The following is a 17174-nucleotide window of genomic DNA, read 5'->3' as shown; positions in this document are numbered from 1 at the left end:
AAATTCATACCTAAAATAGTCATCGATAATCTCTATCAACTGCCACAAGTCCCATATCTGTAAAAATTTCAGGAGCTTCGCCCCATCAATGCAGATAGATATTCAATTATCAGGCTTCAGATACAATTGAAACGAAAAAAATCAAGTGAAGTAGATTGAGCATGAAAATGTCTACAATTAATGTTCAGTAACATTTTCACCTAAAATTGAAAATAAGCTTTAAATTCGAGAAAATGTGATTATTCAATTGCAAATTATTGTTGATTCTATTAAATCATACACTATGAAGAGATAGCAGACCTCATGTGTGTCTCCAGCGTTATTGCCCTGTCACCAGCTGGCTCAAATCTTTGAATAGTAGACTTGAGATGCGCGGGAACACTAGCGTCAGGTGATCAATTTTCATAACGGCAAGGAAGGAGCAGGAAAGTTGTGTGAGTGCGCAACACCAGATTTTTTTTTTATTCCATGTTATTCAAAATACCAGCCAACGAATATTCCTCATTAACTAATCAAATTTGAAGCGGGAACTTCATCATAGTTGTAGTTGTGGCGGCCATTGTTGTTACAACTTTTGCCGACAGATGGCGCATAGCGCTGTCGGCGGAGAACTGTGATTACAAGCCAGCCCAGCGGTTTACTTTTTAGATTATGTTGTAACACATTGTTTGGTCACGTACGTTTTTAAAAATTATTTTATTTGCAGTTTTTATAAAAATGTAGGTGGAGGAAAAATGTTGTGTATATCACGAGTGAAAAATGTTTTTTCTCCTTCAGGAAAATTTTTGCCCTCGGCTTTGCCTCGGGCTTCAAACTTTTCCCTCGGGGAGAAAAACAGTACTTTTCACTCTAGATATACAAATAACTATTCTCGCACATATCTCGAAAAATATACGTCTTACTGTGACGATTATTCTATACAAAATTGAAACTTGCATCATCTCCTACAATATATTCATCTAACAACTTTTTCTATACCTTCTACAGTTTTTGAGGTATCCGCTCTTGAAGGTGTGACATTTCTTTAATAAAACTTAATCAATACATTTTTGAAAAATGTCTCCAAATTTTTGCTAATTTAGCTCTTTTAACCATTTAGCCAGAGCTATTATCACCCATACTCCTGGTTGTCTCTGGCTTAGTATGCAGAAATCGAAAAATTTTGTTTTCGTAGTACAAAAATTAGGAAAATCATAAGATTAGATGAGGAACCATAGCTGAGTCCAGAATCAGCACTAGTCGGCCATAAAGAAACACAAGAAATTAATAATATCTGTTTATTCAATTGGACTCATTCTAAAATTACAATTTTTAATATCTAGTCCTTAATACGTAGTAAATCTATTTTCTTAATACCCTATAAATTTCTATTAAAAAATTAACATAAGCAATAGATTCGTAAAATTTAACATAGTCAACCTTATATTATCATTTTTTATTGGGCTCAATAGAAAACTTACCAACTAATCTAACCTGATTTGTTCAATAGATATTGGAGATGAAACATTAAAAAGTAAACATTTTCTATTTTAAATGTATTTCAGATCGTTGGTGATAACAAAGAGTACAAACAAAATAATAATAAGTACAATAGTCTACAATATAATAGTTATAAATTAGAACAGTAGTCTCGATTCACCTTCCATTTTATTCGACCCGTAAATTATAATAAATTAAAGCTGAAGTACGATGAATGCTGTTTCAAAATTCAGTGCCTTATTTATAAACAATAATAAGACTGTTTTTAGGCCCGTAAGCAGATACTCTGTTTAAACGGAGAAATGTCAGCTGTTCGTTTTCACCCCGTATGAAACACATGATAAATGCAACCGTCTAGAAGTAAACGTGGTTTAGCGTTAAACGTAGTGTTAGCATAATGACCCTTAGTTGAATACGCTTGGTTGCCTAACAACCAGAAACTAGAATCAATCTTATTCATTTCTTTAATTGGTTGCTAGGCAAACAAAGCACGCTTGGTTAAGAACATTCGTAAAAATCGCGTTTAACACTACGTTTACTAGTAGATATGGTTATTTATCATAGTGTTTCATTCGGGGTTTAAACGAACAGCTGACATTTCTCCGTTTAAACAGAGTATCTGCATACGGACCAAGTCACCAAAATGTTGTAAATTGAGAAATGTAAGAACATTTATAGATTACCGTAAAACAGAAGCTGATTAAAAAAATATATAATATTATTTTAGAATAATAACTTACAAATTCTGCTATTTGGATGAAATTATGAAAACATAATTTACAATTTTAGTACATCAGGGTTATGAGAAAGTTGTTGAAAACAAGCATTCATACACACAAATAACAAGGAATATCATAAGAAAAACTACAATATCATTATATTTACCGTATTTATTTAAATTGTGCTGTCTCCTCCAAACGTTTCTACCGAGTTCGAGCCATCATAGAATGAGAATTATTAAAAAAAACAAAACAATTAGTACCTAACATAATTAGTATCACTCATAATTGAGTAATTTATTTTATAAACGTATTAATGCTTTAATGGGAAAAAATTGAAAAGTCAGTTTTTGCCTTGTTTCGAAGTAGTACCCATTCTAATGTAAATATTTGATATAAATAATAGTTAATGAAGTTGTTGAGCTACTGAAATGCAAATGAAAAATGACGCCTTTGGCTATTTACTTGTGTATTACCTAGTCTATGCTAACATTTTATCGTATTGTGCCCGGATATTTCATTTCAATGTGAATCTGAACTTTCGTTTGGTTCAAGCCAATGTACCTAGAATACATTGTAATGTATTCTAGGTACCTTGGGTTCAAGCCAACTCTTGGATTTTTTCAATAATTAATCTGTTGCTTTATTTATTATCAATTGAAAGAAAATTTTAGAGACTGAAGATTCACTATTGTTCAATGGTTTGGCTGTAATATGGTTTCATGAATTTTAAATTGAATATTGACACAAATTTTCTAATATAAAATTCCCGCGAATTATTGGTGGATCGAGTAATTGGAGATCATATGAAGTCTTATATTTTCTTGAAGTTATTTTTAACGCCAAGAATAAGAATTTTTGGTACAATTGAACCTCATCTTCGGGACCTGGAGTGACGGATAACTGAATAGACTGATAATAGAAATATCATAACAGTATAGGCTAATTGTATTTACTGTACAGTAAATACATTTGGAATGAAAATAAATATTGTTAATCTAAAACCGTGTACAGAAGGTTATTATATAACAAACAGTATTGCCATTATTTTGTAAGATACAAACAGGAGTGGTGAGTAATTGAGAAACAAGGCATGTTAGAGACTACCGGATGGTAGATAAACTCTTCCAATCAAGAATAAATTAAAACATATAATTCTACTAAAAATGATCGAGAATTCTTACACAAATAGAGGAACTGTATAAATGTATTTACTGCATGATAGAATAACAAAATAATGAAGATATCGTAAATTGCTTGAATTTTGCATTCAAAATACACGATCTTGAGGATAATCACAGTTTTAGGCGAGATGACAGTAAATCAATTACCGTACCAAAAAGAACTAAACTAAAACTTAATTTTTATTATCAAGTCTAAAATAGTAATGGATAGTTCCTCAAGTTTATGTCCAAAAATTTCCATATTAAAGCAACAAATCTTATCCGAATTCAGTGGCAATACACTGCCCTAACAATTTTGTTCTACACGCTCAAAATATATAATATACAAGGACATAATTTATTTTGATTCTATCATGATTGTAGCTGAAAGTGATTGAAATGTGAATTTTCATGGGGATAACACATAAAATAATGTCAGTTTTATTAGATACAGAGGAAATCAACAAAATAAAACCATGTGGTTATGATAATGTTGAAAAATTACTTCTTCACTGTCATGGAAAGACAGTTAAGTTACACTAGAAAACTTCTATTGTCTGAATTCAAGCCAAAATAACTCTCAGATATTAGCCTAGCTGTATTATACATTTTATCACTTATCGAATCAAATGCTAATAATTCCATAGTAGTAAAAAGTTTTAATCACCATTTTTCATTAAAACTTATTTTCTATTTTTTTCAAAACCTATGAAAATAGGAATATTGTCGATTCAATTACGCATTATTTTCATCAATAATGTAAAACTAACTCATAATAGTTACTCTCATCATGTTCTAACAAATAAAATTTCACTTATAAACATCATATTGATACATAATTATAGAAAAATGAGTTACAATTCGAAATAGCAGTGAAATTATGCAATACATTCCTAGATCAATGTGTAAAAGTGCAATCAGTTTTCAATTGAAAAATGCACAAAGGAAAGGATAATTATTAATTACTGATTTACGTATAAATTTTTTATTGAAAGAATCTGATGATGATTATTATTATGTGAATGTGATGAGCTTAATGTTATGTGATGTTTGTAAATTGATTCAATAATAATTCTTATTAACAAAATATTTTTATAACGCTAGCACGAGATTTAAATTGTTACCAATATTATTTACAACATTTTTCAGTCTAGGCAACCGAGTTATAAAGTAAAAATCTTCTGTCACCTGAATTTAGTCGGATATGATGTTTTATTTATTTCAGAATAGTTAATGATTACTAACCAATGGTTGATTAGTCGCATTTTGTGAATCAATTTGAATCTCGAATTATTTTCGATTTAGTCACATTACATCAAAGTCATACTTTTAAAAAAGCCTTCCTGTCTCTCAGAAATCATGAGCAAAAATTCGTTATACCTTTTTGCACTATTCCCAAAATTGGAGATCAACCCCATTCTTCGATACCTGTTTTCTTACAACTAGACTCAAATGTACATCGTAGGAAATCTGTCGAATTACATGGTAAAAATTAGCTGTACAAAAGATGTACAGCAATTAAGTGAGAGCTTGATGGTTGTTGGATTCATTCACGCCATACGCAAATTAGGCCTTGCAGTGATTAGGATGATCTTCAGCATCGTCATCCTCAACTAGTCTGGCCTGTAGATCGGGATCTTTGGAATGAATTCGATGAGCAAAACCTTTAAAAAATATAACCTATTAGAACCATAAAGTAATCTGTTAACAGATTCTTAATTTCAAAACCAATTCTTATTCTTATTGACATTTTCTCAGACATTCCGAATTTGAAAAAGTCTGAAGACAGATGATCCGAATCCCACCAAAAATTATACTTTCAATTGATTATAAATATCTATAATGAATAATATTAATACTCCTTTTGAGAGATCTATACTTCCTCTTATCAATTGAACTAACCATCTCTCACTCATAATAATTGATTTAGTTGGTTTTTAGAGTCCAAAAACCAACTTTATGTCATCAATTTCTGCTGAAGTTGATACCTATCATGATTGGAACAATATGTGTCACATTTTAAGTAGTTTTACAGATTGATAGGAATGTCAAAGGTTGAAATAATTTACTCGGTTGACTGAAAGATTGATTGCAGTTAAAAAAAGTATTATGACATGACATAAGAAATAAGAACAAATTTAAATAGTTTCATGAGAGTGTTCAAACAACGAATTCTCATTTTTTTAGTTTATATTTTTCGTTTGATAAAAAATGTATAAAATTCACATGAAAGGTGTTTTTAAAAATGTAATTTGAATTGAAATTAGTACCAAACTGGCTGGTTGGAAATATATTTTCAAATTTGAATTGGAAACTTAAGGTTTTTTCAGAATTATTTATCATTCAAGTCAACATAGATAGCTGAATACAAGAGAACTAATTAACACTATCGCACTACCAACGCTTGAAGTACCAAGTTTTATTTTGTAAAATCGATAGTAAATTAACAAACGGTTCTTGCGTCAGAAGTTCATGGGTGAAATGTTGTAAAGACTAATAGAATTTGACTCACGTATTCCATCATGGATGATGAGTCACATCTTTGTTTGGCGAGTCTCCAGTGCATACCAAGTTTATGGTACAAATGACTGTTCTCCCATTCTAACAGCTTGTCTAATGAGTGTTGCGTCTGGAAAATAATGAAAGTTTATAAGTAATAGAATAGTTAACAGATAACATCATTTTAAATACTTTTCTTATCAAAAAACCCTTTGGGAGGCAAGCCTATTTTCAAGAATTATACAAATAATATTAATTGATATATTTCATGGGAAGTTCCAATTTGAAATTTAAAAGCTGCAAACCAAATGTAAGGAAATTTCTATACCCTCCATACGAATTTTATTCGAATTTACAAGCTGGAATAATAATTATTAGAAGGAATGAATAGTGAATAATTGGTATGAGCAGTGAAATTTGACAAGGAACCTTAGAAACTAGGTCAACTAATGTAATTTGTTTCGAAATAAGACTAAGTGTGTGATGACATTGGATGCGTATAAGTGCAAGTACACGCTTGGTTATGCATGACCAAGCATGCAGATGAGAAACAAAATCTGGAAAGAGCAATATAGGAACACTCACACTGAACGCTTGCACTTGCTGGTGCGTTCAGTGTGAGCAATTTGCATGCAAGTCACAACGTGTTTCAATGGCACTTTTCAAATTTTGTTTTTCGGCTCATGCATGATTCGACTTGCACTAGCACATATACGCATACTCATATATTAGTAACTACTTTCTGCTTTATTCATTTCTAAGATTAGTGAAAGAATTTAAAGTAGTGAAATTATAGATTAGAACTGTAGGCTTCACTGGAAGATTTTAGCAATAAAAATTGATGTTTTAGGATAAGAAATAAGAGAAAAAAACTAATGGTTAGTCCTAGTGACTAGTTTTAATAGAAATAATAATAATAAAAAAAATCCAAGATGAACAAATCATTTTATCTCTACCGAAACCGGGATGGTCTAATCATGACACACTTTTATTGCACAAACATAATTAAATAATATCAGAAATGAGGGCAGATTGCTTGTTAAAACTTAGTATAAATTTATATGCCCGATTGCAAGTTAAAAATTGGACAGAAGAGAGATGCTCTTAAGAAAAAGCAATTGGCTTTTATCTAACTTGAATAATAATTAGTGTTTCAAATAATTGAGAAATATATTCAATAAGAAAGGAATAATTAATTTATATTGAAAAAAGTAATAAAAATATATCTAGAGTGAAAAAATGTTCAATAAAATTTTGGATATAAGAGAGATAGTCTCAAACGAGAACATTTCGCTTTACTCTAACTCGAATAATAATTGGTGTTTATAATTTCTCGTGGATAAACAGATCCAATAGACATGAAATAATTAATTGTAGGTATTGTATATTGTATACTCTGGTATTGTATTGTATTGTACAAATAATATGTATATGTGATTTTTGGCAATAAATTCAATTCAATTAACATGAAAATAATTCAATAAAAATATAAGAGTAAAAAATTTGACAGATTAAAATAACTCTGTTACAGAGTCATAACTCCAACAGAATCAAAAGTAATTTCACTAATATAAATGAATAAAATAATTCAGAATCAAATTGATTTTACTAAAAAATATATAAAATAATTTGTTTATAAGAATAATCTGTTTTACATAAAATTATTATAAACAAATACATGTAAAAGAAATATGGAATGAGTTTGACCGACAAAAGTACGAATAGATTAGAATAGAATAGGATTGATTTGATGAGGTGGACTTACTCGTTTACTGAGGCAGATGACGGGCCATAAGGAGCAGCCAAGCGTGCAACAGCAGCACACACAGCCGCAGAACAGCCAGCGCACATTCACAGGCAGAGTCTTCTTCAGGACAGAGTTGACGCGCAAAACAGTCGCCTTGAACTCTTCGGGGGCCACCCTTGACACCAAGTCATTCGGGAACTCTGTGTCGAATCGGTTACTTAATCCAAAACTGTAACATACAGGAAAACAACAGATAACAATAACTGCTAGATAGCAAGAGAAGACATTAAAAACACTAAAGAAAATTAGGGCAAGCGAAAATTGAGACACTTGGAGCCAGATCATATTAAGCGTGAATAGTAATAAAAATCTCAGTACCCTTTTTTGAATTATTTTATAATCCTATTATATTAAGCGAGAAATTTCTGTATATCTGTTTATATTTTTATATTTATCTACATCTGGTTATTTATGTCCAACGGATCACGAAAACGGCTCCAACGATTTTTACGGAATTTGGAACATTTATTTATTTATTTACAATGTCAAGGAAAACATTACGCCCAGATCAGTCTTCACTACTAACGGGTGTTTCAAAAAGGACGCACATCGAAGTTTGAGGGAATATATTTTCTGTTTAGGGAATATTTTGTTCCCCCAAATAACATTGGCACTACCGTACTCATTGTTGAACCGGCATGCACCATTTTACATTTTCTAGTGCTTGTTGCTTGTTAGTATTCATTTGTAATCTGTAGTGTCTGTGTATGTTCAACTATGGTTTTTTCAAAGGATGACTATTTTTTATCATTTCGGGTTACCGAGATACACAGTTTCGAATATAGAAATTGGCCATTTTTCTGTGTATTTAAATAGGGGCTAAAATACACTAAAAGTGGATTTTCTATTTTTCATCAAAATTCAATTATGATACATGATTTTGAACCGCCTTGACGAGCTGAGAAGAATGAGCTGTAGTACGAGGAGATCTGACCATTCTGTCAAAAGTTATAAGTGTTTAAAGTTTTGATCCTTGACGTATCCTTAAGACGTACCCCCCACTAGGAAATACTGAAATAAATGTTTCTAACGGGTGATTCTCATAGAAAATAACCCGCGTGAGATGATTTCAGCCGAAATATGTATTTTTTGTTAGGAAGGCCTTGAAAAGTACTATAATGAAAAATTTGTATTTTGGCTGAAGGTCATGATTTTCTATTTTTGGGTATATCCCCCCTCCCCCCACTACTAAATTCGAAAATTCCTAAGGAATCCTGTTCATAATGAATTGTTCTTCCACGTGATGTGTGGTTTTTTATCTATACTAGAAAAATATCCATGTTGTATAGGGTAGAAGTGGTAGGTTTGTATAATTTTGAAAACCCCTTAAAAAATACGTCCCTTTTTGAAAATTCGTAGCTCCGGAACCAAATGTGGTAGAATCCTGCGCGACCACTCAATTTATTGGAAATTTTATTCTCTTTAATTTTGTCGAGAATGATTTTTCTTGAGAAACTCAAGGTTCACGAGATAAAATGTGAAAAAAGTCCGAAATTTTGGGGGTTTTGGGGGTGAAGCCGCCCTCTGGCGTGTCAGCAAATTTCAGATTCGAATTCAGCGCCCCAAAATACATATAGAACCGTCGAGAAAAATTCTTTCGGGGCTGTTTCCTGAAAAACGACCATTTGACTGGACTATATAGACATCCTACTTTCTGGACTATTTTATAGAGTATAAATCAAAATTCGGGGAAGAAACAGTTTTGGGCTGTGCATGTTAGTCCTTCCCCAATCATTTTAAAGAATTGTGTTCTGTTCATCAATAGTTTATAGATAAATAACGAGCGAAGCTAGGTGCCCCGATATTTTTATAATTCCAAAAAGGGTACTGCGATTTTTATTTCTATTTATATTACAAGTAGCCCTAAACAGAAAAGAGACATATTAAGCGTTTTTTTTCAGGCGCCATTCGGGAGCTTCCTGCCTTGCCGACTCTAAAAACGCCGTCTGTAAACGCCTGAAAAAAGCTTAATATGATCTGGCCCTTAGCTATAACACGTCTGAGGTGCTACCCACTCACGCGTGTAGTGATTCTTCCAACACGCGTGAGAAGACAATTTTAAGAATTCTCAATTATTTTATTAAGTGGATTTGATAATATTCTGTTGTGCAGATTGGAGTATAATAATAGTGTTGAGTATTTTTAGACATAATATTGATTTTTGAATCATAAACTGTTTTCAAATGTTGACAACTGCTAGGGAAAGCAAGTCTTGGAAGCTTTACAAGTACTGAAATATGATATCTTGTTCATACAACGCACAACTAAAATCACCTCTTGACAAGTACCGTATTATTATAATATACTGGTCACATTATCACTCACTAGCAACGATTATTATATCGTTCATGGGTTAAATACGATGCTTTTTCAAAAATTCTATACAAAAGATTGAAAGATAAGATCATTATCAGAAATAAAAATTAGTGATTTGGAAAATTTTGAATGGCATCTTTTACAACTTTTAACATACAAAAAATACCTTGTATTGAGGAAACTGCTACATGACATAATGTTACACAGGGTTTCAGTTAAATTTCTATGTATTAAGAAAATGAATTCCTATTCACACACAATGACACACATGTATTCAGTTCGAGTTGCGTTGCTTTCAATTCAATAAATTAATACATGTACAGTAATTATTTGTTACAGAATTTCATTCTTAAAAATTAACTCCTCACCAGATACCTAAATGTTGAGAAAATGTATTCACCTAATTAAGCGTTACTTCATCTTCTTAATAAGCATTCCAATATCGAAAAAATATTTGAGCCAAGCACGTTTTAATATGTCTTGGAATTGAAATATCTTATTGAAGTGATGAAGTTGAAGATTTGGAGCATAATATTTCTTGGAATTGAAATATCTTATTCATGAAATGATGTTGAAGATTTGGAGCAGTATGAAGATATTAATTGCATAAACAGTATAAAAGATGAATTTCATATTAACTTAGTCTATGATGCTTAATGTACTTCACAAGTGAAACTTATTTCAGTTAATATTTCAATTTAACGATCCACAAATACCTCAAAAAAGCTAGATTAAAAGTTATGTTTCAAAGCTTAATTAGCCTGATTGAATAATTTTTATTTAAAAATACAAATTTAATTAGATATTGGACATTGATAATGATTATTGTAGATATATTGTAGGAAGATAGACTAAACAGTTTTATTCCACAACAATATTCTTCTAGTTGTAAGTTTCTCAAAGTTAACCATTTGCTATCTAGCACTGCATTTAATATGGAAGTTGAACAGGAAACAGCATATTATGCTAAACAACAGTACTTGATGCCTGAAAGTTGCTAATTGGTGTTTACTGACAAGCTGGCTTGTTATAAGTTAATTAAGGTGATAAAAGCGTTCTAGAAATAATCAATAGAGCTGTTATATCGTTGCCTACTACGTCTGCTCTCTATTCAATTTTCATTATCAGGTGGTCCTAAAATCAGATTATTTTTTAAAATCTAATTGGTCACCCCTACCACTATGGTAATTGTCTATTTTTTTACTTTCCATCCCCTATTACCATAGGTAAGGAAAGTATTGCTTTTCGAAAAAAATTAAGGTTCCCCAATTTCTAAATTTCTATAAGTTTCAAGGTCCCCTGAGTCCAAAAAAGTGGTTTTTGGGTGGTTTATGTGTGTGTGTGTGTGTGTATATGAGTGTATGTGCGTCTGTGTACACGCTATCTCATCTCCCAATTAACGGAATGACTTGAAATTTGGAACGTAAGGTCCTTACAATATAAGGATCCGACACGAACAATTTCGATCAAATGCGATTCAAGATGGCGGCTAAAATGGCGAAAATGTTGTCAAAAACAGGATTTTTCGCGATTTTCTCGAAAACGGCTCCAACGATTTTGATCAAATCCATACCTAAAAAAGTCATTGATACGCTCTATCGACTGCCACAAGATCCATATCTGTAAAAATTTCAGGAGCACCGCCCCATCTATGCAAAGTTTGATTTTAGATTCCCAATTATCAGGCTTCAGATACAATTTAAACAAAAAAAAAAATCGAGTGGAAAAGATTGAGCATGAAAATCTCTGCTATCAATGTTCAGTAACATTTTCACTTAAAATTGAAAATAAGCTCGAAATTCGAGAAAATGTTATCATCAATTGCAAACTGTTGATTCTATTAAATGATTCACTATGAAGAGATAGCAAACCTCGTATGTCTCTAGCGTTATTGTCTTGTCACCAGCTGGCTCAGATCTTTGTTTATATAAGTAGACTTGAGATGCGCGTGAACACTAGCGTCCGGTGATCAATTCTCATAACGGCAAGGAAAGTTGTGTGAGTGCGCCACATCAGATTTTTATTTTATTTGACTAGATAGAAAGGGCCGAACACAAAATAGATAGGTTCAGTGCTCAATGCTCGGATAGTGATTGAAGTTTTCGGTTCGGAATTTTCAGTTTTATTCAAAATTTAGATTTTTTGAATAATTGTTTCTAATTCTGTAGAATTTAGTTGCTTAGGATATTAAATATATTCAATAAATATAATTTATAAATAAATTTTATTTTCAATTAAAGATTCGTATGTTTTTTGACGTGTAAATTGTTATTTTAATTGTGATAGTAGCTTAACCTAGATTTTGATTTGGACTGAAATATAAATTTGAAAAGGCACAGTTTTGGACATAGGCCTGTTGTGTTGTTGTGCCTTCTCATAAAAGTGTAATAATTGTAAATGACTAAATAAATAAATAATAAATGAATATTTGTACCAATCTTCTAACTCTACTTGTGACACCAATTCCATAACAAGAGCAACATATAACACCAAAATAAAGATATGTTTCCTCAAAGATCAGTGCTTACACATTAAACTCGAGTCCCTTGACCTATGGATTGACAAAGTGAATCCAGAATTCCAGTGTATTAGCTAACATTGGCTTAAGCATGGCGAAACTGAATTTTATCTAAACATTGGTACATTGAATATGCCCAATGTCTTCTGCAGGGAAACTGTAAAATGTGGAGAAACTGCTATTTACATTGACAACATATCAAGATTAAATGTAGAATCCTTTGATGATTCTATATTTTGTATTGTAAGTGGATTTCAGCTACAATTAATTATGGGTGGTGACCTAATACCCATTTTGAGAAGCCCAGTACCCTCGAAAACCGCTCTTTACCGCTCTTCTGAAGATATACTGTGTTATTATTGTTAATTCCCGACTAGAAAAGATGCTTGCTTGGATACAATAGCAAGAACCATGGATTCATGTGATTACCGTGTCAAGGAGCTAGAAGCAATATTGTAAGCAAGGTGCAATTGTAGCTGACCATCAGGTTCTACTTATGGATAGGGATAGGTTCTTCTTATGAATAGGGATAAGCTCTACTTATGACTTAGGGATATTGGACATCCCTAATGAATTGGGGACTACAAATTTTCGAATAGAAGGATTGCTGTTTGCAATTTGCCTTGCTTTGCTGGAGCACTAAATGGAGTGAATTGGTACCTTTGTATCAACTGTGATGACCTAAAAATTGCTTTTTGTCATTTTTCAACTGAGTTTTTAGAGTTCTTCAATGATTTCATTTTATCAAAACAGCCTGTAGTGAAGATGAGAACTTCCAGGAAGAAAGTTGATATATCCTGATACACACATGAGTTTAATAAGATCACAACTTTGGTTATCATTGCCAATACACAACACAATAATAGTTCAAGAGCTGGAAGAAGGGGAAATTACTACTCTGCTTACAGCTAAAGAGTATCTATCACCAGGAAGTAAGCAATGGCATAAGTGCTAGTAATGAGAGGTTGATAAAGAGTTCTTCAAACCCCTGTAAGGCTGCTCGTGGCATCATCAATAGCTCAAAGAATAAAAAATCTCTGACATCTGACAGTACGAAATGCAAGCCCAGATTATAAGTTTTTCCAAGTGCTAGGACTTTAGTGGAAGCATTTTCAGAATCTATAGAGTGCAATAGTACATAATCATAGATTCTCAAAGTGGGAAAGAATAACTTCAATGGATGTGATTGATATTGTAAGCAGCTATAAAAACTCACCTGCCCTGATATACATGTATTTTCAACTGTTGTCATCAAAGTTATCTTTGAGATGTTAGCGGCTCCCCTGAGCAGATTGATTAAAGACTGTCTGGATGTGGGAGTATCCCCTGATCAATTGCAAAATCAAGAATTTCACCTATCTTCGTAAAAAGCGATCCAGAGGAGCTATCAAATTTCAGGCCAATAGGCCATTATTTGCTAAGATAATGGAGTCAGTCATGTACACACATTCTGCCTATTTTGAGAGTAACTTTCTCTTCCAAACTCAACATTTTGGATTTCCCCGATGAAGATCAATATCTGGCGCTCTGCATTGTTTGGTTGAGAGACTGTTGAGGGCTTTGGAGAATAGGCAGATGCCTTGACATAGATAATAATAATAATATCGAGTGACCTGGCTGGCTCAGATCTGGTTTCAGAGTTTTCAGGTCGCAACTGATCAATTTCAAGGCCTTTCTTGACATAGAAAAGGCATTTGATTCTATCTCGCATGATATACTGCTGGAAAACGTGAGAGATAAAGCATATCTGAGGTAACTTCGGCAGGTCGTAACAGTAAACGGTGCCAAATCAGAGGAGCTTCAGGTCAAGTATGGAGTGCCACAGGGATCAATTCTTGGCCCTTTGCTGTTCCCCATCTTCATAAATGACCTTAGTTGGATGGAAAAGCCCTGCTATTTGCTGACGACACAACTCTCATTGCACAGGATGAAATCCCCAATTGGCTGTGCTGAGGTCTGCTGAACTACTGGAGGAGGCGAGCTCATGGTTTAGAGCAAACAGACTGTGTATGAATGGAGAGAAGACGCAAAATGTTCTGTGCTCCCTGAGGATTGGTCTGACTCATCACTGACATGAGATCAAAACATTGATTTGTGTAACCGACTCTCCAAGGTAACATATCTGATGCGGAAATTGAGAAAACATGTTCCAAAGAATTACCTGTTTACTGCATACCATGGTCTGTTTCATAGCCACATCAACTATGGGATTGCACTTTGGGGTCATGCAAGTGGATGCCAGAGGATTCTCCTTCTACAGAAGAAGGAGAACATCTTCGCCATTCATGGAGCATTGTCGCCCGCTGTTCAGGAAGCTGGGAATACTTACTGTCTTCAGTTAATATGTGCTGAGCTCCCTTGTGCTCCTGAAAGACCAACTTCACACACTCCAAGCAAGAGGCCAGATCCACACTACTCAACATCGACCTTCCCTACTGAAGATTGGCTAAGCTGCACACCTGTTATCCAATGCGCACATTGAAAATTTTCAATAAACTTCCACTGCAGATGCGAGATTTGGAAGAAAATGTGTTCAAGAAAGTGCTCCGAGAGAAACTGATTAACCTCTCTCTCTGTTCCTTGAATGAGGAGGAGAATGTAAACTTTGTCAGTCTCTTTGATCGGCCATCTTTAGATAATGGAAATATTTTAACTTTTGTGTTTTATAAATCGACAATGTCTATCCAGTATATACACTGGTCAATGACGTGAGAAAAATTGAATTAGCACAGGACAGTGAGGGATTACCTTGCCAGAAGAAAGCAGGTCGTCATGGTTCAGGGAGCGGAGACTTGTGTCAAGCAGCAAAAAGCTGCTCTTCCTCATTTTTATTAACTACCTTCAGATGAATGGGAAGGCTCTTATTATTATTTAAGCTCTCTTATTTGCAGATGACACCACCTGCCATGGGTAAAGGATGCAGATTTAGGTATAAAGGTACCTTAATTGCACAGGATGAGGCTCACCAGATAGCCATCTACAGAGCTGAAATTGTTTGAGGAGGCTGGAGTATGGGTTTAATCAAACAAGTTATGCATGAATGAGTAAAAGACCCAAGATCTGTGTACACTGCGGCATGATCCACCTTCCTTTAACGGACAAGAGTTCAAGCTCATTTGATTTGTGTTGGACTCTTCTTTGTCATGGGATTAGCATGTGAGCTTGGTCTGCAGTCAAAAGTGACTTATCTGATATGGAAGCTGAATAGGCATGTACCCAGCAAAAACCTACAAACAGCCTAACAGAGCAGACCAGAGCCTATTACATAATTACAACTATGGTATTGTGATCTGATCCAAGTGGAAGTCTGTGAAAAAATTCTCCTGCTTCAGAAAAGAGTTTATCAGTGGCTCGCCTTAAATCCTGTAGCCTAGGTCATTCCTCAAAAGACTGCCTGCCAATGCTGACTGTCTTCAGCCAATACATATACGGCTCATTGCTGCAGTTGAGGGGGGCGGAATTCCACAGATGTTCGAAGAGAGGTAAATTGTATCAGCATAACACGAAGAGGCGCACTGATATCAACCAGCCATACTCTAGACTCTCTCATTCGCATAGCAGCAATTATAAAAATTCAAGCCCTAAAAATCAACAATAGACAGCCACAGATCGTCTGCAACGATTAGATGAGTGGTTTCAGGAAATTGTTACAGTACATAAGAATTTGTAAGTCTGCATTTGTATGCTATTGGTAATGGCCAGTTTCTTTGAGTTTTTCATCCTCACATCCTCTAGTGCCAACTTGATAACGATTGATTGAATTAATATCAAAATTTTCTAGAGCATATAATAAAATAAAAATTTTTGGAGTATGAACTTTAATAATTGCTAATTGTTGCATTCAAATTCATCATACAATTAGTAATTTGTTATTCAAGGGGAAATTCTGTAGTAGGCCTGCTGTAAATTATATTGTATCATGCCAAGAAAAAGAGTTAGCCTACCTACAATAAATAAAAAAATGACTATGATAAAAATTGAACCATAATGCATGAGAAGATTAAGAATACATGTGATTCAAATGTAAATTATATTTGTATAGTATACCATATATACTATATAAATATGAAATATGATGGCCAACCTAACCTTGAATTAGGTTAATCATCTGCAAGAAAAGAGTATCAATGATCCTATAAAGATTCATTTAGGTTTTAGATATTTTAAAACAATTTATAAATTCAAGAATATTATCGATACAAAACAAATAGACCCCAAATCTTAGATTTTGATCAGCAGCCAGAAAAGTCTTTGTTTTACTTACACAGTCATATTGCCAGCACCTCGTATAACCACTGGATCTGGCACTAACGCCACATAATTGTCTTCCACATTTTCCTCATGCTCTTCCTCTTCTTCGTAGATGGCATCAAAGTCTGCCATTATTTCAAATTTTAGTTGACAAAATTGGAATAGTTAATTCAAGATCATACTGGACCAATAAACGCAAATTGAAAGAAAATAAACACAAAACGCATACAAGACACTGCAGATGCAGACTGCATACAGACGATCATGAAAACAAGTAAAGTAAATATAGCACGTTCACCAACATAATAGCTACAAACTGAAATAATTTTTGCTGTTTTTCAAAAAATAAGATCTGATCAAAACGTAAAGATTATTCATCATTTTTCATTCGGTTTGATGAATATTACACTTTTAAGAAATTA

General features: G+C 33.3%; 1 protein-coding gene across 1 annotated transcript; it reads right to left on the bottom strand.

The window, feature by feature from the left end:
- Positions 1-1263: 1263 nt before the first annotated feature.
- On the bottom strand, positions 1264-17014 carry LOC111052281 (cysteine-rich hydrophobic domain-containing protein 2). The gene is made up of 4 exons (XM_022338914.2): positions 16766-17014; positions 7626-7836; positions 5874-5990; positions 1264-5025 (listed from the first exon to the last, which is right to left on the bottom strand). Exons 1-4 carry the CDS (start codon positions 16882-16884, stop codon positions 4975-4977), a joined length of 498 nt encoding a protein of 165 aa, XP_022194606.1. The 5' UTR covers positions 16885-17014; the 3' UTR covers positions 1264-4974.
- Between the last annotated feature and the right edge of the window lie 160 nt (positions 17015-17174).

This window comes from Nilaparvata lugens, chromosome 7 (assembly GCF_014356525.2).
Source record: "Nilaparvata lugens isolate BPH chromosome 7, ASM1435652v1, whole genome shotgun sequence".
In the NCBI taxonomy this organism is placed as follows: Eukaryota; Metazoa; Arthropoda; class Insecta; order Hemiptera; family Delphacidae; genus Nilaparvata; species Nilaparvata lugens.
The sequence above is the reverse complement of the archived record's forward strand: the minus strand, read 5'-3'. Positions and strand labels throughout refer to the sequence as shown.